This window comes from Apodemus sylvaticus, chromosome 6, assembly GCF_947179515.1.
Source record: "Apodemus sylvaticus chromosome 6, mApoSyl1.1, whole genome shotgun sequence".
Classification (NCBI taxonomy): Eukaryota; Metazoa; Chordata; class Mammalia; order Rodentia; family Muridae; genus Apodemus; species Apodemus sylvaticus.
In genome coordinates this window covers 31355596-31379258 of record NC_067477.1, presented here as the reverse complement: position 1 = coordinate 31379258, position 23663 = coordinate 31355596, and the positions used below count along the sequence as shown (strand labels likewise).

The 23663-nt window shown below is 44.7% G+C and overlaps 1 protein-coding gene across 2 annotated transcripts in view; it reads right to left on the bottom strand.

Annotated features, from left to right (window-relative positions):
• Positions 1 to 23663, bottom strand: part of Ston2 (stonin 2) — a 144450-nt gene that overhangs the window by 61763 nt on the left and 59024 nt on the right. For both annotated transcript variants that reach the window (XM_052185297.1, XM_052185298.1), the window contains exon 4: positions 21148 to 21345. In XM_052185297.1, the coding sequence (XP_052041257.1) occupies positions 21148 to 21345 (198 nt within the window). The remainder of the gene's footprint in view (positions 1 to 21147; positions 21346 to 23663) is intronic.

Genomic DNA, 23663 nt, shown 5'->3' with positions numbered 1-23663 from the left:
CACCTCCTCTTTGGGGCCTGAACCCGGCTGGAGCTGGACGCTGGCACTCCATCATCACTTCCATCATCACTTCCATCTGGTTTTAAACCTTCCTTCGCAATAAACTGGCCAACATCACAGAGTGTTTCCCTAAGTTCTGGGGCCAGTTATAGCTAATTAATCAAAATCAAAGTTGGAGTCACAGGAATACCCAATTTATGCCCGGTCAGAGTAACATCCAGGTGGCACCCCTGTGACTGGCATCTGATGAAGAGCGGCAGTCCTGGGCCATTAGACCATTCCCGGAGCCAGAACAGAGTTGACGCACAGAAAATTCAGGGGTCTGTGTCTGGTGGGCATCTGGATCTTGGTAGCCAGACATCCCCATGTAGCTCAGCTCTCAGAGGCCACGTGTTCCACGCTGAGCATTAAATCGTGTTGTCTGTCATTTACAGGAGCTCTTAATAAATCTAAGCAGACATCCCACTGGTCCTTGGTGGGGGTGGTATTTGGACCCACACTAAAGGGGAAGTTAAGGTCAGGAGCAGTTAGAGGAGGTGTCAATAAAAAAACAAAGACGAATGGGAACTGCCGTAAAACCCAAAGCAAAAGCAAAAACAACCCGGCCAATAAAACCTCATCGATTTAAATATGCATAAGTAAATCTTAATTTTTGTATTTAATAAAGTCACTATGTTGTAATTAACTCACAAGCAAAACATCATATCTGAATCAAGGAAGGCATCTCACACACACTTGGCCAGTCCCAGACTCGGTACATCTCTGTGAAGTTAGTTCTGTGTCGTTAGAATGGCTGTTCTGAACCCCTGGAGCTCCCTCCGGGTTTGTTTGTTGTTTGTGTTTTCTCTTTCCTTTTCTTTTTCTTTTTCTTTTTCTTTTCTGAGACAGGGTTTCTCTGTGTAGCCCTGCTGTCCTGGAACTCACTCTGTCAATCAGGCTGGCCCCACTCAGAGAGATCGCCTGCCTTTACCCCCCAAGTGCTGAGACCAAAGGTGCGTGCCACCACTGCCTGGCTCACTTCAGGTTTTGTACCTGCCTATGAGTTACAGTTTTTTAAGTACTTACCCTTTTCCACCTTTTCTGCTCTATATTTGCATAGTAGCTTAGTCATAGGTAATGTTAAAGCAGGCTTCGTGAGACCGAGAATGCATGAGAGTTCAAACCTGAAAAACCAAAGCTTAATATCCTCTTTCCTGTGACCTTCTGCCTACATTCTGTCCTTCCTTATCACCTAACCTTACCTTTTCTGTGTCTCTTTTCTACATGCTACACGCATATTTGTAGCTGTTTACATACATACATGCAACACACTTCAGGCTAGGATCCACATATGAGAGAGAGAGAACATGCGCCGGAGGGTTTTTTTTTTTTTTCTTCCTGAGTTTGGATCAATAAATTTCATTTTTCTTTACAGGTGAGTAATATCCTGTCTTATGCATGTATGTACCACATTTTCCTTACTTACTCATTTGTTGGTGGACATCCGGGTTGCTTCCATTTCTTCGCTACCATGAATATAGCAGTGATGGGCATGGATAAGGTATGGGATTGTTAGGGTATATGCCTGGGGACAGCTGGGTCATACGGCACTTTGACTTGTAATTCTTTTGACTGCATTAATTAGAACTCCCACAAAGCTCCTATTTCCTCACATCCTCTCCAGCATTTGTGTTTTGTTAGATTTCCTGATGTTAACTATTCTGACTGTGGCAAGTTGTATGTCAAAGTAATTTTATTTTGCATTCCTTTGAAAGCTAGGAATGCTGGATACTTTTCAGAGTAGTTATTGGCCATTTCTATTTCTTCTTTTGAAAACTGTTTATTCTATTAGCCCACTTGGAATTTTGATAGGCATTTTGTTAAATCTGAAAACTGAAAGCCAGGCAGGAAACACTGCAAGGGAAAGAAAGAGAGGGTGAAGAAAGAAAGGAAATCTGAGTTGAGCATAGTGGTTCATGCCTGTTAACCCAACACTCGGAAAGCTGAGGCAGGAGGACTGCCAGATGTTTGAGGTCAGTCCGAGTTACACAGTTTGATTTCATAGTTCCAGGCCAACCTGAGCTACACAGTGATATTCTGTTTAAAATATCTTATTGTTTGAACATGGAAACAAACCTTAATTTTTAATATAGACTGTCTACTTGACAATATTAGGTACTTTATTTAATTTAAACAATAGTTACCACCCCCAGACCCATTTTATAGACGAGAAAATGAGGCTAGGGAAATTTGGAGTAAATTACAGCCCCAGAGTAAATTACAGCCACCAGGTTAATGTGGTCAGAGGTTAGGTCCTGGAAATCATGGCAGATTTATGAGCTCAGGTGGGACATAGAGTTGTGCCATCCTGGGTTAGCCTGGTAGCCCAGCACGTGGCAGTGTAGATCTCTTGAACATCCTGGGAAGATCCTGGGAGACCTGTTGTATTTGTTTTAGATTTCCAAGGCCCTGGGCTTTGAGGCCATGCTAGCAGCAGGGAGCAAGTGCGTGGCTTACAGTCTACCTAGTTTGAAGTTTAAAGTCAAAAGAGCACAGCCCGTTCTGGTCATTTTGCTACAGTTCTTGTTTGTTAGGTGTTTTTGTTTGTTTTGTTTTGTTTTTTTAATAGACTGGTCTCACTATAGCCTTGACTGGCCTGGGACTTACTCTGTAGACCAGGCTGGCCTCAAATTTACAGAGATCTCCATGCTTCTGCCTCCCAAGTGCTGGGACTACAGGTATGCATGACCGCACCTAGCTTAGTCTTTTTCTTGTAACCAGTTATATCCCAGACGGTCAGGGCTGCTCATTTTAGCTTGTTCAGTGGTGAGGATTTTATTTTTAGCCTTTGTAGACTAAGAGGCAAAATTAGGAGAAGCAATGACTTTGGTCTTCAAGCCTCACAAACCTATCTGTGTATACAAGGAAGACAGCAATAGATGTGCTAATGTGTAAGGAGGAAAGCTCACCAAGCCTCAGTACTAGATAAGGAACTGTAGGCAACTAAGGAATACTGAGACCAGGGAGAACTATTTGATATTGGTTATCCAATATCAAATGATCAGCCTGAAAACATACCACATACAAGTAACATTATATAGACTGAGCAGGTTGAATATATGTATTTAGGAGTATGTATGAATGTACATATGTATGTATGTATGTATGTATGTACGTATGTATGTAATAACAACAAAAATAGGCTAGGAGTTTAAAGCAAGCAGGGTGGGGGTAGATACATGAGAGGCTTTGGGGAAAATGAAGGGAGAAATTAAATAACTGTATTAAAATCTCAAAAAATTATTTAAAGAATCTCAGCTTTGTTTTTATCTTTCAAAATAATGAAAGATCTCAAGCAAATGGTAGAACAGAACCCACTAACAGAAAGGTTTAGAACAATATTCATTGTGCTCAAAAGAATTATGTTATGTGAAGGAACCAGGCACAGTGGAGAGAGAGCCTATCTATGAGTCCATTCATACAAGATTCAGACACCATGAATTTATAGTGACAACAAGCAGGGTAGTGGGCATCTGGGGAAGACGCTGTGGACAACGAGAGCAGAAAGGATGATAGCAGGTGTTGGTCCCCCTGTGTGTGGTGGGGAGGTGTTGGTCCCACTGTATGTGTGTGTGGGGGAGGTGCTCATTATCCTGATTATGAAGATGACTTCACGGGTGCTCATGTGTCAGAACACATCAGAGTGTGCATTAAGCTGGGGAAAGACAATAGTTGGAGTTTTTAAAGAAAATCCCTTTAATCAAGGAAGATATACAACACAAATTTCAATCATATCTGAGTCACAGATATCTCATGAAAACTGTAGTTTCTCTTTGGGCACAGAGTTGCATCCTACCTTTTGGACTTCCTAGTAGTAGAAGTGGTTAAGAGTTCTGGCCGGCAGAGCATCTGTCCCCACTTTCCAACCACCACTGGTGATGCAGGGACAGCCAGAGAAGCTCCCTGTGCTCTGGAGCTCAGCCCCAGCTCCAGCCCATATGAACAGCACTGTGAACTATATTGAGTCCTCATGGGGAAAGCACTATTTGCTGGTATTAGGGTCCCACCCCCATGTTCATAGGTCCTAGCCTCCAAAGTCTAAAAGTGACAAACAGTGTGGTTTACACTGAGGTAAACAGATCCTGATAGAGGTCCTGGGGTGGTCTGCATAGAGGATTCTGGAGGCCTGGATACATGAGCCAGGTTCTATAGTAGCATGGGCACATGTGAAAACAGTAGGAAATACTATTAAATATAACTATTTAATCTATGGCACACCACAAGTCCATCATTAGTTAATGATACATACTGAAGTATCAATTGATATAATATTCCTAATATCAATATTAATGTGGTAGAACACAGTACAAATCATTGAAATCTACTATGCCTCAGTTGCTTCCTTGGTTTAAAGGAGAGAGATTTTTCTGCTTTTCTCCCAGGCTACACAAAGAATGAATAAAAGCCTGCATTGGGAATCTCCCTCCCCCCTCCTCCAAACTCTGTGATCAGCCTGCCTCTCCTGCCTGGCTTTCAGGCTTTATTTATTAAAATGACAGTGTTTCTCACAGTACACAGTGCCCATCATAACCGCACTGCTGAACTCTGGTCTGGGTCCCTAAGCCAAGTTCATGATTTCACTCTGATCAAACAACGTATCCATGTCAGAAAAGCCGTGTCTCAAGAGATTTTTCCCTTTAACATGATCGCCATGTTGTAATCTGACAACTATTCCTTCTAACGCAAGGTGAGAACTGTGGACACACTCAAAATAAATGTACAGATATTTGGAAAATAAAAATATTATAAACTACTATTCTTATTAGAAAAAAATCAAATATTGCTCATCTAAGCCCTCACTGACAGAAATGCAGCCTCAGAGTGAATGTGGGTTCTTGCAATTGAGATTCAGCAATGACAGCAGCTGGATGGGGTTGGGACACACCTGCTGACTCGAAGAGCTCTAGAGAGCCCTTAAGATGTCTTCTAGACTCTTCTGGGTAATGCAATTGTGTACGCTATGACAAAAGCTCTGCTACAATCCTATATAATAGTAGACAAAGCCAAGACACCTTTCTTTTCCCTTTTTTGCATATGTTCATGTATATTCACGTATGTGCCAATGCATGCGCATGTGTGTGCATGAGTATGGAGGCCTCAGGAACTGTCAACTTCATTTTTTTTTTGAGACAAATTCTCTCACTGGCCTGAAATTCACCAAGTCCTGTACACAGAAGATCATATTTGCTTGTATGTGGTCCACATCTACACCTCTGTTGTATAACGGTTTCCTGAGATTGAAACATTCCATCCTGCAGAGAAGGTCCTGCTTGGTAAAGCACTCAAAAAACCTTCAGGAAGTCCCTGAAACTGACAAGATTCAGTAGGTCCCTCCCTGTCAGAGTAGACAATAAAAGCTGCGAGTCAGGCTTAGATGAGGCGGGCTGAGCTCAATGAAGACACAGGAGAAAAGCCTCAAAGACTCTTGAGACCAGACCCTATGCGTGGAAGAAGCCGAAACTAGTGGAGCTGCCTGGGAGAGGCACGGACCAACCAAGGCGCCAGGAAAGGATACTTGCTAACCTGTTGAGCTGCCTACAGGCTGTGCCGTGTGCTCCAGGTTCCCAGATTTATGAACTGTCGCCCATGCTAGGGTGGGCTTTGGTGATACAGCTGTCTTTGAGTCATTTCTGCTTCTGTAAGTAACCCCTCACCTATACTGTTACCTCAATAAAACTCAGTGGTTTCCTAGGTCGGAATTTGATAGTATCTGTACTTTGATCTGTCATGGGCTCTCTATCTGGGGTAAGTAGAGGGGTGTGTTGCCCTCCTCAGAAAACTTTTATCACACAACAATGTTCATGTTGAGGCCCTAGCCTTCAAAGTCTAAGGGTACCAGTGGCACTGTGGTCTACACTTGCGTCCGCAGATCCTGGAGGAGGGGCTATGCTGTCCGTAGAGAGGGTCTGGAAGCTGGCATACACAAGACAGCATCTGGAAGGTGGGCATGAGCATTTGTACAGGAGGGGGCAGTAGAGAGACAAGCCAGGGTGTGGCAGTGGCGGGTATGGAGGGCAGCCCTCACAGGACAAGTGAGCACATGGCACTTTACTTTACTGTGGCCCCAAAGCAGGTCACATGGTAAAGTCTGAGGTCCACAGGGTGAGAGTGTCATCTCTCTTAAGGGCGGTAGGTGGTGGCGGGGCACAGTCATTCTGTCATTGGAGGGAATGTTTTCCTGAGAAATATAATCTTTCTTAGTCACCAGGACGGATGGGTTAAGGAAGGAGAACAAGTCCAAGGGTTGAAAGTAAAGGTTAACTACTTGTTTCGAAAGAGCAGAGAAAGGAAAGAACCTCCCCAACAGAGGTACTCTGTGGAAGGAGGTGTTCAAGTGTACTAAAGTGGGCAGGGCCCCTTCCATCCCAGAGCTCTCCCAGGCAAAGGACAGCGATGTGTCAGAATGAACAAAATCTCTAGTGATATGCTCAGGTGGACACTTCAGGTGAACACACTCAGGTACAAACTAAGGTGTGGCTTGAGTCCCCTCATCCTGTGGAGGGGACCTGGCTCCTCTCAGGAGAGCTTCTCAACCCAGTTCTGTAGTATGGGTGTCAGTCAGTCAGCACAGGTAAAGTGAGTCCTTCCTTCAGTCATGTGAACTGAAAGAATAAGAGAAACCACCCAAAGGAAACCACCTGAGGAGCACAATGAGGACACGCAGCAAGAGGGAGCACGGGAGCAAGAGGGAGCACGGAGGTGAGAGGGTCCAGGGGAAACTAAGACAGAACACACAGCAAAGGGATATGAAAATGCCACAATGTGCCCGGAAGTGGTGGCGCACGCCTTTAACTCGGAAGGCAAAGGCAGGTAGGTCTCTGTGAGTTCCAGGCCGGCCTGATCTACAGAAGGAGTTCCAGGACAGCCAGGGGTACAGAGAAACCCTGTCCCCAAAACAAAACAAAACAATAGAAAATGCCATAATGTAACCAATTACTTTGCATAGTAACTTAAAGCTTAATTATACATAAAGAACGACAGAAAGGAATCCCCCCCCTTTTTAATAAGGCAGATTATAAAAGCTACCTAAGGACTCCTGAACTTTCAGGAGCTATGAATATCTGCATAAGATATGCATGAGAGACTGGGCCCTTCAACAGTTCCTCATGGGGAGAAAGGGGCTCAGGAGGCCCCACCCCTCCATGTGTAGGTTGCTGGGGAGACCTTTTCTTCTGTGGCGATGTCCCTGGTAAGCTGTCCCTGTCTCTGTAAGGAGCTCTTTACTCCGCTCCTATAAGCAATCCTGATAAAACTCATCGTGCCACCAAAACCCAAACCAAACCAAGAAAAGACATTAGAGTAGAAGATGGGACGAGGAAGGGAGGGACCAGGAGCAGAGCCAGAGCACAGTGGGAGGGACCGCGGTCACAGGATATACAAGCATGCAGTGTCACTCTGAAACCACAGGACTCTTAACATGTTCCGGTAAACTTGTAAAAAATGAGCCAGCAAGGTGAGAGCTTCGCTGGGGAAGGGGCTGCAGCCAAGGCTGCCAGCCTGCAGTTCACCCAGGAACATGACACAGGCCCCCGACTTCCACATTGTGCAGTGACATACAGAATAAGAAATTATAGCTAGATAATAAAAGGTGATTTTAAAAAATCTTTTGAGCTGGGTGTGGTGGCCTCCTAGCACTCGGGAGGCAGAGGTAGGTGGATCTCTGTGAGTTTGAGCAAGTTCCAGATCAGCCAGGATGGTTACACAGAGAAACCCTGTCTGAAAACACAAAACAAAACAACAAACAAACAAAAAATCTTTTGAAAAAGGGGGATATTTTTCTAGATAAATGTAGCTTTTTTCTACAATTGTTTTTTTTTTTTTTTAAGTTCTATTCACTACATCTTGGCTTTAGGATATGAAGAACTGATAAGTATGTATTTGGGGACTGGAGCAATGGCTCAGAGGTTTAGGGCACGGGCTGTAGAAGACCCAAGTTCAATGTCCAGTATTCTTATGATATCTAACAACCATCTGAAACTCCAGTTTCAGGGGATCTGACACCCTCTTCTGTCCTCCAGTCACAAGGGCACACACATGGTGCACATAAATCCATACAGGGCGAGCACTCATACACATAGACAAGAATGAAATCAAAATTTAATGTGTATTATATTGCTATCACTGGAAAAGTGACTTCTCATGTTCTGAGAACTTTATTCCTTGTCTCAACCCTCAGGACACATCTACAAGGTCAACCTTATACTATTATGCCTTCTATTCTCTAAGTGAGGTAGCTAATGGCCATTGAGGTTAAACAATATGCAGGGAACAGCAGAGCTGGCATGGAGCCCTGGTTTGTCCAGGTGATGACACTATATATACTTCCTGCTATAAATAAGCAACTTGACTTATGTCAGAAAAAAAAAAAAAGTTAAGAATGGACACACAATTTTACCCAGGACAGATTTGCAAAACTGGCTTTCCCAAAGCAAAGAGGCCAACTCCAAACAACTCCATCAACCCATCTATCCAAGAGAAACACATACAGTAAATCACAGGAGCCTATAGTACACCTCAGTAAGGTTACCATTATTACCAGTGTTGGATATATCCTATCAATCTTTTCTACATGTTTATAAACATACTCTAAAACTATGTGGTGGCCAACTTGGCAAAATGGTGACACATTTTATCCACTAACTTGCTGTTTTTGTTTGCTTGCTTGCTTGCTTGAGACAGGGTCTTGCTATTTATCTCCAGTTGGCCTGAACCTGCTATACAGCCCAGGCTGTCTTCAAACTCCTGCCCCAAGCACCCCGATGTTAGAATTACAAGCATACCCAACAACTGGATAATAACCTTCCTTTTCCATGAACAGTGTAACTGGGATACCTGCTACGCCTACGGAGCACTTCACTGATTTCATTTGATACTTCGTTGGGCTGTGATTGTTTTTGTTAATATCCTGCTCCCTTCCAGGCACCATGGTACACTCCCTTAATCTTAATCTCAGCACCTGGGAGACAGAGGCAGGTGGATATCTGAGAGTTCCAGGCCAGTCTGGTCTAGGTAGTGAGTTCTAGGAAAGATACGAGCGAGAGCTCCATAATGATAGCCTATCTTAGAAAAAAACTAAGTTAATTAAGTCGTGTTATACTGCACTCCGATTACATGCCTCATTAGTTACTTGGGACAAACTAACAGAGAACATGGCATTTGACCTGGCATGGATCCTTAGGCTACCCTCAGAAAGGACTTCTCACTGTCTTTGCACACAAGGCCTCAGCTCTCCTCTCCTAACAGCCATGGTTTCTGTCACCTAAGCTTTACCCAGACAGTAGACATAATTATTCAACCTGCTCACTTGGTGAGAAGCAATCATCTCTTCCTGTCTCTTTGCATTTTCTCCTGTGAAATAAAGTTTCAAATTGGCACGTAAGCCAATGGAGTCCAGCATAACATATAGTCCCCATAGAAAACCACCAAACATTCTGTAGGTAAGCAGGTAGAAATGTTAATGGGGGGGGGCGTGGTAGTTTGAACGTAATTGCACCTCCCCCCACAAGCCCATAGGGAGTGACACTATTAGGAGGTGTGGCCTTGCTGGAGGAACTGTCACTGTGTGGGGTGGGCTTCCAGGTCTCTCATGCTCACACCATGCCCTGTGTGGCACACAATCTCCTTCTGCTCCCTGCAGATCAGGAAGTAGAACTCTCAACTCTTTCTCCAGCACTGTCTGCCTGTGTATTGCCATGACGATAGTAGACTAAATCTCTGAACCTGTAAGCCAGCCCCAATTAAATGTTTTTCTTTATAAGAATTGCCTTGTATCTCTTCACAGCAATAAAATCTGAACTAAGACAAGGGGCTTATTAGGCCTAGACACCTCTTTCCTCCTTTCTACATCTGTGAGAAGTGGCTATGTACAAAGCATCAGATCTAAGATCCAGTTTCTATACCAAGTGACCTTGCTTATGAAGGCTGTAGAAATACTATATGGGATGGGTTTAGAATTTGTTCTTCAACAGGGATGGATGGGGGCTTTTAAGTTGTATTTACATAGTGTTATGAGCTGAATTGTATCCTCACAGATTTATATGTTGAAGTCACTCTAAAATGTAACTGTATTTGGAGATAAGTTCTTTAAAGGGGAAATTAAGTTAAAATAAATTTATTTTGTGATCCCTAGTTCAATATGACCATATTTAGAAGCAAATAGACTACCATGTTAGTTATTTTGCCCTTTCTGTGATAAAACACAATGATCAAGGAAACTTAAAGAAGGTAAATTTTATTATGGCTGATGGTCCCAGAGGGGCGAGTCCAGCATGGTTGGGCAGAGGCACAATGGCAGAAGCCGGAAGCTGACCGCTCACATCTATAACAGCAGGCACTGAGCAGAGAGAGTGAGCCAAAAGGGGGGGCCAGGCCTGGAACTTTCACTTAAGAAAAGGATCTACTTACTCATGTATTTTATGTACACGAGTGTTCTGTCTTCTTGCGTACCATAAGAGGGAATCAGATGCCCATCACTGATAGTTGTGAGCCACCATGTGGTTGCTGGGAATTGAACTCAGGACTTCTGGAAGAGCAGTCACATGTGCTAAACTGCTAAGCCATCTCTCCAGCCCTGTAATGCTTTAAACTTTCAAAGATGTCCCCAGTGGCACACCTCCTCTAGCAAGGCTGCACCTCCTAAACCTCACCAAACAGCACCACAACCTGACAAGACTGTCAGGGTGTCTATTGCTGTGAAGAGACATATTAACCACGGTAACTCATAAAGCAAGCTGTGATTATCTGAGAAACTACCTAACATGTCAGATGCTATCCATTTCAGGTCTATTTGGTCTCTTATTTGAAAAGTATATCTTAGATAAAAAAACAACAACAACAAATTACTCAGAATTATAAACCAGAAGAACTAATTTCTGAAGATGTTTTTACTCATATGTATGTGTCCTGGTGAGTGTGTATCATGCATGTGCATAGGAGGCTAGGAAAAAGCACCAGGTCCCCTGATGCTGGAGTTCTAAATGATAGCAAGTTCCTTACCTGGGTGCTGACAGGGGAACTCAGGTCCTGCCGAGGAGCAGCCAGTGCTCTTCCTCACTGAGCCGCCCCCCCCACCCCCCCCCACCCCCCCCCCCCCACCCCCGGAACTAGCTCCTCTGTCTCTCCCTTTCTTTATTGACTCCCACCATACTCAGAACGAAGTGTTTTGAAGTCAGCATTCCTTAGGTGCCTCAGGCTGGAGGCAGGAGTGCAATGCTGGCAGTGTGCCAGAAAGGGAGTCCCTCTGTGAAAACCTCTGTGGGGCAGCTTCTCAGTTCCTGGAATAGGATGGGAAGATGATGTTGGCCAAAGGTAGGGACAGCTAGTGACATGGAACGAAACAGAGAACTTGCTTGGAGTGGCTTACTGGAGCCCCATTCTGGGGCCAGCTAGATGGCTGTCTCTATGTGCCATAGAGACATACGTCTGACATATGTGCCGTACCAACCAAGCTCTTTTCACGTACACACACACACACACATACACACACAAAAGAGTAAAGAAGCCCCAATCTATAGAACTATGCTTTTCATAGATTATTTCGTTGTAATCAGTAGGAGTTTGTCATGTGTGCATTTAGAGGAGAGATTATTCAGGGTTAAGAACAAGAACAGACACAGAAATGGAAGTTTCTGAAACATGATGGGGGAAGCTGTTTGAAATCCTGTCCCTCTGAAGCACTTTGGACTCCTTACTTTTCTCTAATGCAGTCCAGCCCCTGGTCCAGGCCGCGGTGTCTCTTGTCTGGACCCTGTCCTGACGGCTGCTGGACTCTTCTCCCTCCCACTCATCTGTTCTTCTCCCCGCACTGCTCGTTCATTCCCAGGTTCCACACCTTTAATGGACGCTTCTCCTAGATATTATTTCCACCTTGCTGTTTGTTTGTTTGTTTGTTTGTTTGTTTTTCAAGACAGGTTTCTTTGTATAGCTCTGGCTGTCCTAGAACTTTTATCCTGCAGATCAGTCTGACCTTAGACTCAAGAGATCTGCCACCTGAGAACTGAGATTAAAGGTATGCGCCACCATCACCCGGCCATTTCAAACTCTTTTGGAGAATTTGCTCCAAAGTCCTATGCTGTCTCTCCCTACCTTGAGTATAGGATTCAACCTGTTACATAGTCACCACTCACATGTAGCTCTTTAAGTTTAAATTAATTTAAACGAAAAGCCAAATTACTCCTCCTAGCCACATCTTAAGTGCTCATTGGCAAGGTGTGGCCAAGGGCTACTACTGTACAGTACTGTATGTGGACAACATGCGCCACAGATGCGCTGGCTGGGTGAATCTCTCACCACTCGGAATGAATGGTATCGTTTAACCAGAGGGACTGGGTTCTCTGAACTCACTGTGCGTTCTTTAATTTTAAGGTCTTTCTTCCAGCTCAGTGAGCTGTTCTGCCTTGTAACAGCTCTCTGGAGAACCTTCCCATACCACCGTTTTAGAGGCAGCCTCCTGGGCTATTTCTTTGTAATTCTCCTAACCTTTCCTATCATAGAAGCTCTCTCATTATAGTTTTGAATTACTTTCAAATATATCCACACACACCCCCCAGGAGACTGCAAGCTGTTTGGGGACCAAACCCATTAGACTGTGCTGTTCATCCTTATACAGCCAGGTCCTAGCCCAGTGGCTGGCATGTAGCTCCCCATATGTGAGGTTACTGAATCATTTAGTGTGAAATCACACCTGTCCTTCACTGTTCAAGCATTAGGGTATCAACAAAACCAAGATTCAGAATTCTATTTTTTTGGTGCCATAGACTGTTGGTAGTCTAGTAAGACCCACTGAGGGCCAGGCATGGTAGAGCATGCTTTTAATCCCACCACTCTGAAATCAGAGGCAAACAGATCTCTATGAGTTCCAGGATAGATCCTATTTTAAATAAAAACAATAAATAAATAGATTGAGAGATAAATACATACATACATACATACATACATACATACATACATAAGACCCACTGATTCCTTTTCAGGACAATGGACTGTATCTTAGGATTTTACTGCTATGAACAGACACCATGACCAAGGCATCTCTTACAAGGACAACAGTTAATTGGATCTGGCTTACAAGTTCAGAGATTCAGTCCATTATCATCAAGGTAGAAGCACAGCAGTGTTTGGGCAGGCATCGTGCAGAAGGACCTGAGAGTTCTACACCTTCATCTGAAGGATGCTAGAAGACCGGCTTCCAGGCAGCTAGCTAGGAGGTCTTAAAGCCCATGCCCACATCCACTAACAAGGCCACACCTCCTAATAGTGCTACCCCCTAGACAAAGCATATTCAATCCACCACAGACTAACTTTAAGAATAAGGATATAGAATTTAAAAAGAAACTATTTATGCTGAAAAATTCTTACTAAACATTAAAAACAGATTTCAATAACTTCTGATAAAGTAGCATGAACACAACAGTAATAATGTGCTAATAGCATCAATACAACCCATAATAGGGCCCGTACCATCCTCATTTCCAATGATACATGATATTTTGAGAAGTCCTTAGAGACAAGTCTCTGGGCGTATCTATCAGGGAGTTGATAGAATAGGTTACGTGAGGTGAGAAAATGTACCCTGATTGCGGGCAGCATCAACCTACTGGTTGCAGTCCTCGGCTGAGCACAGAGGAGAGAGCAAGCTGAGCTGGAAGACTCAGCTCTCTCTGCTTCTGACTCCAGATGCAGGGAGACCAGGCGCCTCACTGCCCTGCTCCCACGCTCCTCCTCCATCATGGCCGACTGTACTCTCAAACTGAGCCAAAACAAACCCTTCTACAAACGGCCTCTGCTGGGTCTTTGGTCACATCGATGAAAGAAGCCTAATATAGTCGGTGATTATATAGGTGGCAACTAATCAAGAGGTGCAGTTAATAATTATTCAGTTTATTGACCACAGCCATTATCAAGGAAAACGCTCATTTCATGTCCTCCCTAGGGATGAGGGCCAGTGCGGGGTAGCGTCACTCAAGCTCCTGAACCGTCTGGATGCGGAGTGATTCCAACTATCCACTGCTGACTACCAGCTAAGGATCGAGGAAACACAGCATCTTAAAACCGTTCCTTGGAGGGCTGGGACAGAGGGCATCTCCATCCAGGAGGACAGTTTTAGGACAGGAGGGCCACATAGCCTGGACAAGCCTAGATGCCAATCTGAATTTTGTTTCTGTGACTGTGAACACTGGTGTCTTCATTTATACCACGAGCAAGGACCACAGAAGGTAATGACGGTCAAGTGTTACACGCAACTCTTTCTCTTCAGGATTGGCAGCTGAGCAGTTTTAGGAACAACTTGTAAAAATCTTTGGGGAACCACAGGTACTTCAGTCAGAGGTTCCAGATGCCATTTTGATAATATTTGAAATACCACATCTTAGTGTACCCATACACTAATACTACATTAGATGGCTCCTAAATCCTGAGAACCAAATGTAATATCATGGTGATAAGCTTTCTCACAGTAACCTTCATTCATAGTCTGAGGTGAATAAAGGGGGGAGGGGCAGAAATGTGGTTGCTTTGGTCAAAGAGTGTGTAGGACAGTCAGATTTGGAGATATCTAACCTCAGACAGATCACACCCTTCTTAAAATTTTTTTTCATTAAAAGGTTATAGTAAAATTTAGTGGATACTAAAGCAAACTAGACTATTTCGGGTCCAAAAGAAATTCCAGTTCCTCAAACTTCAAAAGGCAGTCCAAATACCCAGAAATGAGCCCAACCTGGATTATAGGAGGATTTCGGGCAATTAGATAAAAACCAGCATTCTCAGGAACTTGTGAAGCCTGTTCCCCAAAGGAGTAATTTCCTCTTACCCCTAGCAGAAGGGACACATAGCTCTCCAACTGGCATATACCTGTGGCAACTATCAGCATATCAAGGTCCATGGTAGCTTCCTTCAGTCCCTAGTTACAAGAACTTGTTATATGTATCTGACATCCCTCCATCTTCCCTGTCTCCTGGCCCTCCATTCCTCCCAGCTCCTCAGCCTCCTTGTGACCTGCCTTTCTCCCTGGGATAGAGCTCTCCTCCCCGCTCCCCTCCCCCATCTCCCTTCTCACAGACAGCCTTGGCCATGCCCAGTCTCCTGGCCACGTTCACTCTACTTCTCTTTCTCTGCTCAGGAATTTTCCAGATGCCTCTGGATATTTTCTCTCTTATCTATAAAAGTCTTCCGCTTAACCATACCATGGAGCATTCGTGTTGGCAAATTCTTTATTGAACACTACCACCACAGATGATAAAAGATCAATGGTTGAAAACATGGAAAGAAAAAATTCCCAACTAAAAGTTCCTAGTCCTGGAATTGAGTTTCAGCGAACAAAGGCAAACCTATTTAATTGGAAACTAAGCATGCAAATGAGGGACTTTCAGTCCTATATTAAAATAATTATTCAACAAAACTCCACTGCGGAATTTCAAAATGCCAGACGGTGCTGGAGAAGTAGACACAGCTCTTTCTTCCAAGATGGCGTCAGTCTGGCTGGGGACTCCTGAATCATTCTGAGGAGAATTCACTGCACAAAAGAGGTTTACATGCAGCTCCAGGGAGATGCAGATAGAGCAGTGCCAACCTTAGGGAAGGCTCTGCCATTAATTGCCCCTTCCCACAGCTCACTGTATCCCTGACACCAGGTGCTCACAGCATGCCAGGCAGGGCTGGTGAGCAGAGAGAGAAGGGTTAAACCTTAGTGTTTCCCTTTTAGTTGTGGACCGTGACCAAACCCTTTTAGGTATTATTTTTGTATTCACGACATGGACAGTAACATGGTGACAGTAACATGGTGTCTCTCTTTCTCTCCCTTCTCTCTAATTAGTTAATTAACATTTCAAAATGCTGCCCTTTTCCTCCCTCACAGAGTCCCTCCCCTCCTCTTGCCTCTTGGGTATCCCCAACTCTGGCCCATTCAGTCTCTGCAGGATTAGGCAGGACAAAGCAGCCTTCTGCTGCATGTGTGCCAGGGTCCAGCCCGTGTAGTGTATGCTCTTTGGTTTGGTGGCTCAGTCTCTGAAAGCTCCCAGGGGTCTGGGTTAGGTGACACGGTTGGTCTTCCTGTGGGGTTGCCAACCCCTTCTGGGCCTTTAATCCTTCTCCTAACTCTTCCATAGGGGTCCCCGACCTCTGTCCAATGTTTGGCTGTAGGTCTCACATATGAGTAACATGGCCTTGTAAGACTGTGAAGACTAGCTAACATGTGTATAAAGTGTGCAGAACATTCCTCCCTAGCACATAACAGATGCTCTATAAATAGAAATATTCCTAAGTTGTATGGATGTAAAAATCTCCTAATGAAAAGATGACCAAAAAAAAAAAATCTTTCTTTGTAGGAAAACAACGTCTAATATTCTTTGTTCTCCACAACTGGTAAATGTAAGAACTGTGTGTAAGTATCCGTGCTCTGAGAAACTCTAGAGTTTCAAACAAAGCAGTCTTTGGGAGATATTTATTGGAAGGAAGGGCATTTTCCTTTTTTTAAATTTTTTTTTTAAGATTTATTAATTATTATATGTAAGAACACTGTAGCTGTCTTTAGACACACAAGAAGAGGGCATCAGATCTTACTATGGATGGTTGTGAGCCACCATGTGGTTGCTAAGATTTGAACTCAAGACCTTGGAAAGAGCAGTCAGTGCTCTTAACCACTGAGCCATCTCTCCAACCTGGGTATTTTCTTAACATCCATTAAAACACAAATGCACAACTAATGAACACATCTAGACTACAGAAACAGAAGTCAGGTTAAATTTGTGTTTTTTTTTTCATGAGAAAACATGTAATTTGATTAAAAAACTACTCTGTTATCCCTCTGTTAGGAGGAAGGTAATTATCATGCCGAAGATTATAATCATCAGGTAGGAGAAATGGCTCAGCAGGTGAAAGTGCTGGCTGCCAAACCTGGGAGTTCAATCATTTCCACAAGTTGTGTGCGTGCACGTGCACGAGCACGTGCACACACACACCCACTCACCCACCCACACATTAATGCATATATAACACACACACAGACACATGCCAAGAAGAAGGAGAAGAAACAGCAAACAAAAAACTTTACCAACTTCAGTCTGCAACTCTTTCTCTGACATAAACACTTGTTTCTGAGAAAGAAAACCAAAAGGCCTACACGTCGGGGAGAGCCTTCTGCTCTGGCAGAACTCCAGGGCCATGAGCTCAATGCAGATGAACCACGGTCATCTGGTCTAAATTTGTTTCAAAGTCTGCAGCAGTTTACATACAAAGGAAGCAGAGCAAATGCACTTTTACACCCTCTCTATCTAGAACTTAAAACAACCCTTCAAAAAATAAAAAATCCATGAGGTTTAGCAGTGTGACAGACATAACAACCAAGAGCTCCCAGCATCCTGCCTTATCTAAAGTTGCTACATGGAATGCAGGCTGGGAAACGCTGGACTCTAAATGCGAATGGCATACAGGGATCTGGGACAGTGACAACTCTTGCCTCCATTATGGGCCATTTGCGCCCCACTCCTCGGTTTGTCCAGAGTTGTGCATTCTGAGCTCACACTAAAATCTATACTTTTCCTGTAAGCAGACACTGGAGTCTAATCCTACCACTTAAAGCAGCTTGTAACCACTACAAACATTATGTGTGTTTTCTTCCCAGCTTAGAACAGAGATCAAAGGAAGGGGTATGCTCCAGTTCCCTCCGCCCTCTGGCAGTTTACAAACTTGTGTAAAGGCAGTGGCTTTCTCAGCCTGGTGAGGATGACAACTGTGCCTTTCTTATCTGGGCAAAGGAGACCTTGCCCAGGGATGGAGAACAGGGCTTTTTGAGGCTGTGCTTATTCCTAATTCTCCTGCCACTTGCCCTGGAATGGGGATCTCTAGAGAGACTATCCCCTCTACTCTCCAGCACCCCACCTCTCCTTCCCCCACATGCAGCCGACCCCAGGGGATTTGTTTGGGTTCCTCCAGTAGTTATCCCTGTGGTTGGTGAGAAACTGAGGACAAAGTGTAGGCTCATCACAGAATTCTTCCCTCTACAATTACATTGCAAATCACTGTCCTGTGAGGCTGCCAAGTCCCTGCAGAACTCCCACACAGAGGACAGGGAGGGGACTGTGACTCAGGTCCCTGCAGTCAGTCTACTATCAGGCAGGCTGTGCCCAAGTGCCACAATCCATCTTTACCCAAAGGGACAACAGATGGAGCATCCATCCTGGCTGCTGTCCTCAGACTCTGCTCAGCCAGGGAGACTGTGCAGGAACTTGTCTAGGATTCGAGCTGTTGCCTCCTTGCTGAGCAGTGCTTTCATTGAATTCTCTCCAAATAAGCCCTTCCCTGTGTACCATCTGCTTCCTCCTAGGACCCTGACAAAGCAGCTGGTAAGGAGATTTTTTTTCGGGATTGTGAACTGTAACAATGTTACTGAGAAAAGGAAGATGTTAGAAGTTATAAGTATAAATTTCGGAGACAGACGTGGGTCAGTGGCAAAGCAGCCGCCTAGTGTGTGTGAGGCTCTGGGTTCGATCCCCACTGCAAAAATAATAGTAATTCATAAGTTAGTGTTGGGACTCAGACCCAGGACAAACAGCTGAAGTGCGTATTCAACAAGCAGAGGGGGACCAGGCCTCCAGATTCTCTCTGCACCCCTCAGTCCCTCCCTGGCATACCCTACCCTCTAGCCTGAACTTTCCAGCCCAGGGCTAAGATTCCCCTCCCCCAAAGGCTTTTCCCTATATAATCCAGACATTTTGGTCTCTCTTCTCACCCTCTATCTGTGTGTAAGCTCTCTCTTTCTCTTTTCCCTCCCCTCTGTCTCCCTCCACACGACAACTTCCCTGGCTTTGGGCCTAGTGAACTCACTTGAGAGCAGTTTCCCTCTAATCCAGTTTGAATTGTCTCATTTCCCTGGTGGAAAAATAACTTATCAGTAAAAATAAGAATTACTACTAGCACCAAGTCCAGTGCAGGCTACAGCTCTGATTTTAAAGTCACTCGAACTAATAAGAATTAGCATAAGCAACTGCCACCTAATGAGAAAGCAGAAGCCATTCACCAACCAAGAACCAAGAACCCTTCGGGATTTCTTCAGTAAAGGGCCCAATGTGTATTTCTCCAGGGCCATGAGACCTTAGGCAGGGAAAGAAGTTTATCCCTGGTATCACGTCTTCCAACTCAGGCATCACGTAGCTTGTTCTACACAAATTGTCTCATGTGGTTAGGTACAGCCTGCTATTACTTCTACTTGCCAGATGATAACACTGACTCATAAAGAGAGTAAGGTCTTTGCTGGAGACGGGCCTGGTGAGCTGAGGAACAGAACACTAGCCGAGCATGCTTGTGGCCCTCCATTTGCTCTCGAGTGCCACAAACACTCTCCTTTTTCCCTCTTCCAGCCTCCATTATTTGAATATTAAAAAAAAAAAAAGTTCCACAGAGCCCCTTGGTCCCCAGCAGGTGATGTTTGGGGGACTGTAGATTGTCACTGGAGGAACTGAGTCCCTAGGGGATCTTGAAATTTATCAGGCCCTGCTTCCTGTCTGTCTGCTTCCTGTCCCACCAAGATGAGAGGCAGTGAGAAGTCCTGCCACAGCCACAAGCTCTGGACACCATGAGGCACCCGGCTCCCATGCCTGCCTCCTGGGATGGGCTGTGTTCTCTCAAACCACAAGCTTAATAAAGGTCTCCATCCTTAAGTTGTTTCTTGTCAGGTATTTGGTCACAGTAACGTGATAAATCTAAGAGCACATGTATATATATATACACACACACACACACACACACATGTATACACGTGTGTGTGTGTGTGTGTGTGTAGTATAAGGATTGCTGAAGGGCATGTGGTTGGTATGGCAGACCTGGGATTTGAACCTGTGACTGTGGGATCTGAGCATCCATTAACAGTACAGGGAGTGTGTGCCTCCTCCCTGTGAAGTCGTGGGAAGGAGGTGGAAGGCTCTGAGAGGTGAAGAGGAAGTCCAGCCTCTCCCTAAGAGCCCCACCTGCTGCAGTTGCCTCTCTTCCATCCAGGACATTGTCCCACAGTGAAAACAGAGTCATGGGCATTTAAAGGCCACATAAGCCAGAGACTAAAGCAAACTGAAGAAGTGTTGATGCAAACAGAATGCTCTTAAGAACTGTGGCTGGCGAAGATCGATGCCTTGGTGAACCACGCTGGAGGGCAGTTCTATCAAATTCCAAAGCAAATCCTGTCTAAACCTTTGACTCCCCACGCAGGATCACTCTTAATGCTTGCAGAATCTAACAGCACCCTGCATGAGAGAAAACGTTATCTAAACATCAGTAATGATCGGCGACAAGCTTCACAATGTTTTTTGAGAAGGAAAAGAAACTACTGTTGACACCGTCGGGGTGTCTGTGGGAATAGTTTCACCTGTACCCATAGAGCGAATTACTAGCAGTAATTCCTGTCGTGTTTTTAGAGGAAAGCAATCTTTTGGCCAAATAGTGCAAACACCAAGAACATAAGTCTGTCCAGTACCATCCCAAACAGCCCATGATTCAGTGCCTGTTGCTGGACCTGTCTTCCACCTGCAGTGAAAGCCAGAGTCCCATCCTGTGACTACTGCAAAGTTTAACAAACGGGACCATAGGATATTACAGGCCAGCGCACAGCTCAGTGAAGGTTTGATGCTACAAACACTTGGCTGCAAAATCGTTCCCAGTCTAGAGGCTGTGGCTGAACCTGGATTCTCATTCTGTTTCACATAACAATTACTTACTCTTGAAATTACCCTTCCTCTTACCGAGGAGGACAGATGCGTGGGTGGCTGGATGAGAGATTCAGCCTTGTGAATATATTAGATTCAGATCAGCAGCAACTGGAGGAGAAAGCACACTAACCACGAAACGATACTTGTACTAAACAGTCAGAAATCAACACTTTTAAGATGCACCATCAAATGCTTTCTCAATGTGAACCACCAGTCAAGTAACCATGTGGTTTGTTTATACGCCATCTCCCACCCCAATGAGAATGCAAACCACTGAAGATGCTAGCTTTCGAACTGGACAACCACGTAGGTACTCATGCTGCAAACAAAGATGGCCGCAGGGGTGGGCGGGAACGAGGACCTGAGGGGGCCCAAGTGCGCCAAGAGATGTGCAGTGCTCTGGCTTGGAGCTCCGGCTTACCCGTGGAGGCGGTCCTGGAAGCCCTGCCGCTTGCCTGCTCCTCAGCACTGATGAGCTGCAGGTCTGTGTGTGAAGGAGCAATGCTGGGACTGCTGGTGTCCTCAGAGTGGGTGGTCCAGCTGCTCTCCGACGTCAGAGGGCATCTTCTCACAGAGTCGAAGGAAGGGCATGTCCAGCAGGGCATGGCCAATGTAAGGGCTGAGAACAGACGAAAATCCAGGAGGGTACAATGTAAATATCTGTTTTACCCTGCTGTCACTTGGGTCCTAGGCAACAGCATCCACCATGACAGGCAAGGGAATGTCTAGGGTGAGGGCACAGAACGTGGACTGGCTGAAGTCTCCTGGGGAATCACTACTAAAAACATACCAAGGGGCTGTAGAGATGGATCAGTTGGGTAGGGTGGCTGACTGAGGATGGTCCCCATAGGCCATATGTTTGAATGCCTGGTCCCTAGTTAGTAGAAGAAGGAACTATTTGGAAAGGATTAGGAGATATGGCCTTGTTGGAGTTAGTGTGAACTTGTTGGAGGAGGTGTTTCCCTGAGAGTGGGCTTTGAGGTTGAAAAAGGTCAGGCTAGGCCCAGAATCAATCAATCAATCAATCAATCAATCAATCAATCAACCAATCATTCAATCTCTCCCCCCTTCTTCTTCCCTCCCCTGTCCCTCCCCTCTCTGCCTGTACTTGTGGGTGAGATGTGAGCTCTCAGCTGCTTCCCGCCCCGATGATCATAGACTAACTCTGAACCTGTAAGCAAGTGCCCAGTTAGATGCTTTCTTTTAGAAGTTGCCTTGGTCATGGTATCTCGTCATAGCAGTACAACAGTGACTCAGAGAGTGGGTAAAGTCCTTGCTGTTGAAGTATGGGAACCTGAGTTTGATCCTAAGCACCCACATAATGAAACAGGCGGGGTTGTGTAATACCAGCACTATGGAGGCAGACGTGGGACCGCTGGGACTTGTCAGCCACCCAGGCTACTCCAATTAGAGCACTGTGTCCCCCTGAGAGATCCTGCCATCTCCCAAAAGCCAGGGATGGTTCTGCTAACCTGTGGCTTCCTCACACTTAGACATATATAAACATACACACTGCATACATATGCACATAAAGGCAGATTGAAGCATGGGTCTTACGACTCTCTCCTCATATGAAGTTGTATGAATATGGTGTTTCTTTTTTAATTAATTGTTTACCTAAGGAGTTTTGTTAGACTTTTTTCCTTATAGTCTCCCTCCCTCCCTCCATCCCTCCCTTCTTTCCTTCCTTCCCTCCCTTCTTCTCTCTGTCCCTCATGCTCTCTCCATCCCTCTCCTCTCTTTCAAAATTTATTTTTGTTTTTATGTATTGGATTGCTTCGTCGCCTACATGTATGTTTGTATACCTAGTATGTGCCTGGTGCCCACAAGCTAGAAAGGGCATTGGATCCCCTGGGACTGTGAGATACAGACAGTTATGGATTTCCATGTGGGTGATGGGAATTGAACCTGGGTCCTTAGAGAGACTAGCCAGTGCTTTTAACCATTGAGCCATCTCTTCAGTCCTTCTTACTGTCACTTTTTAAAGGAAAGGGTAAGTTAATTTATCTCTGTGTATGTTCATGTGTGTGCGCAGGGTCCAATAGAAGTCAGAAGATGATGGCAGCTCCTTTGGAGCTGGAGCTGTGGATGCTGATGTTGGTGCTGGGACCTGGACTCTTGTCCTCCGACAGACTAGCAAGTCCTCTTAACCACTGAGCCACTTCCAGCCCCCACAGAGTCACGATCTTTCTTGAACTACCTCTTCTGGCAGAATGTCACAACAAAGAAATACCTGTTGATGATCTAACCCTACAAACTAATTCAGATTGCCTAGTCTTACATATGTGCATATTTAGTTCTGTGTTAGCAATGCGAAAAGTGGTATCTCCACAACCACAGCAAAAACATCAGGTTCATTTCTAGAAAGATCTGCCATGGTCTCCTTTTATGGCCACACCCCTAATGACCCCCACCTCTATATTCTGATGGCCCCTCCATATTCTGTTTCTTATCCCCTTGCGACCACCACTTTGGTTTTTATTTCCACACTTTTGCTCTGTCAAGAATGGTATGTGGATGGAATCATAAAGTGTGTAACTTTAAAGAACTGGCTTTTATTACCCCACAAAATGCCCCTGAGATGCAACCAAATTGTTGTGGATGTTAATAATCCATTCCTTTTTATTGATGGCTGATTGATATGTGGTGGCATGGGAAATACCAGCTTAACCACCCAAATAGATCAAATATATCCCATCCATCAAAAGACAGCTAAGCCTTTTCCAGTTCTGAGTATTTTAACATAGCTCTTATGAACATTTGTAATGGGTATGTAGGAAAAGAAACTTCCATTCCACAGAGTAAATAGATTTACAGTTGTTGGGTGGCACGGTAACTGCATGTCTAGTTTCATATGAAATTATCAAGCTGTTTTCTATAGTGATTATAGTATTTTATTACTCCACTATTAACCCATGAACAATTTAATTTCTAAGC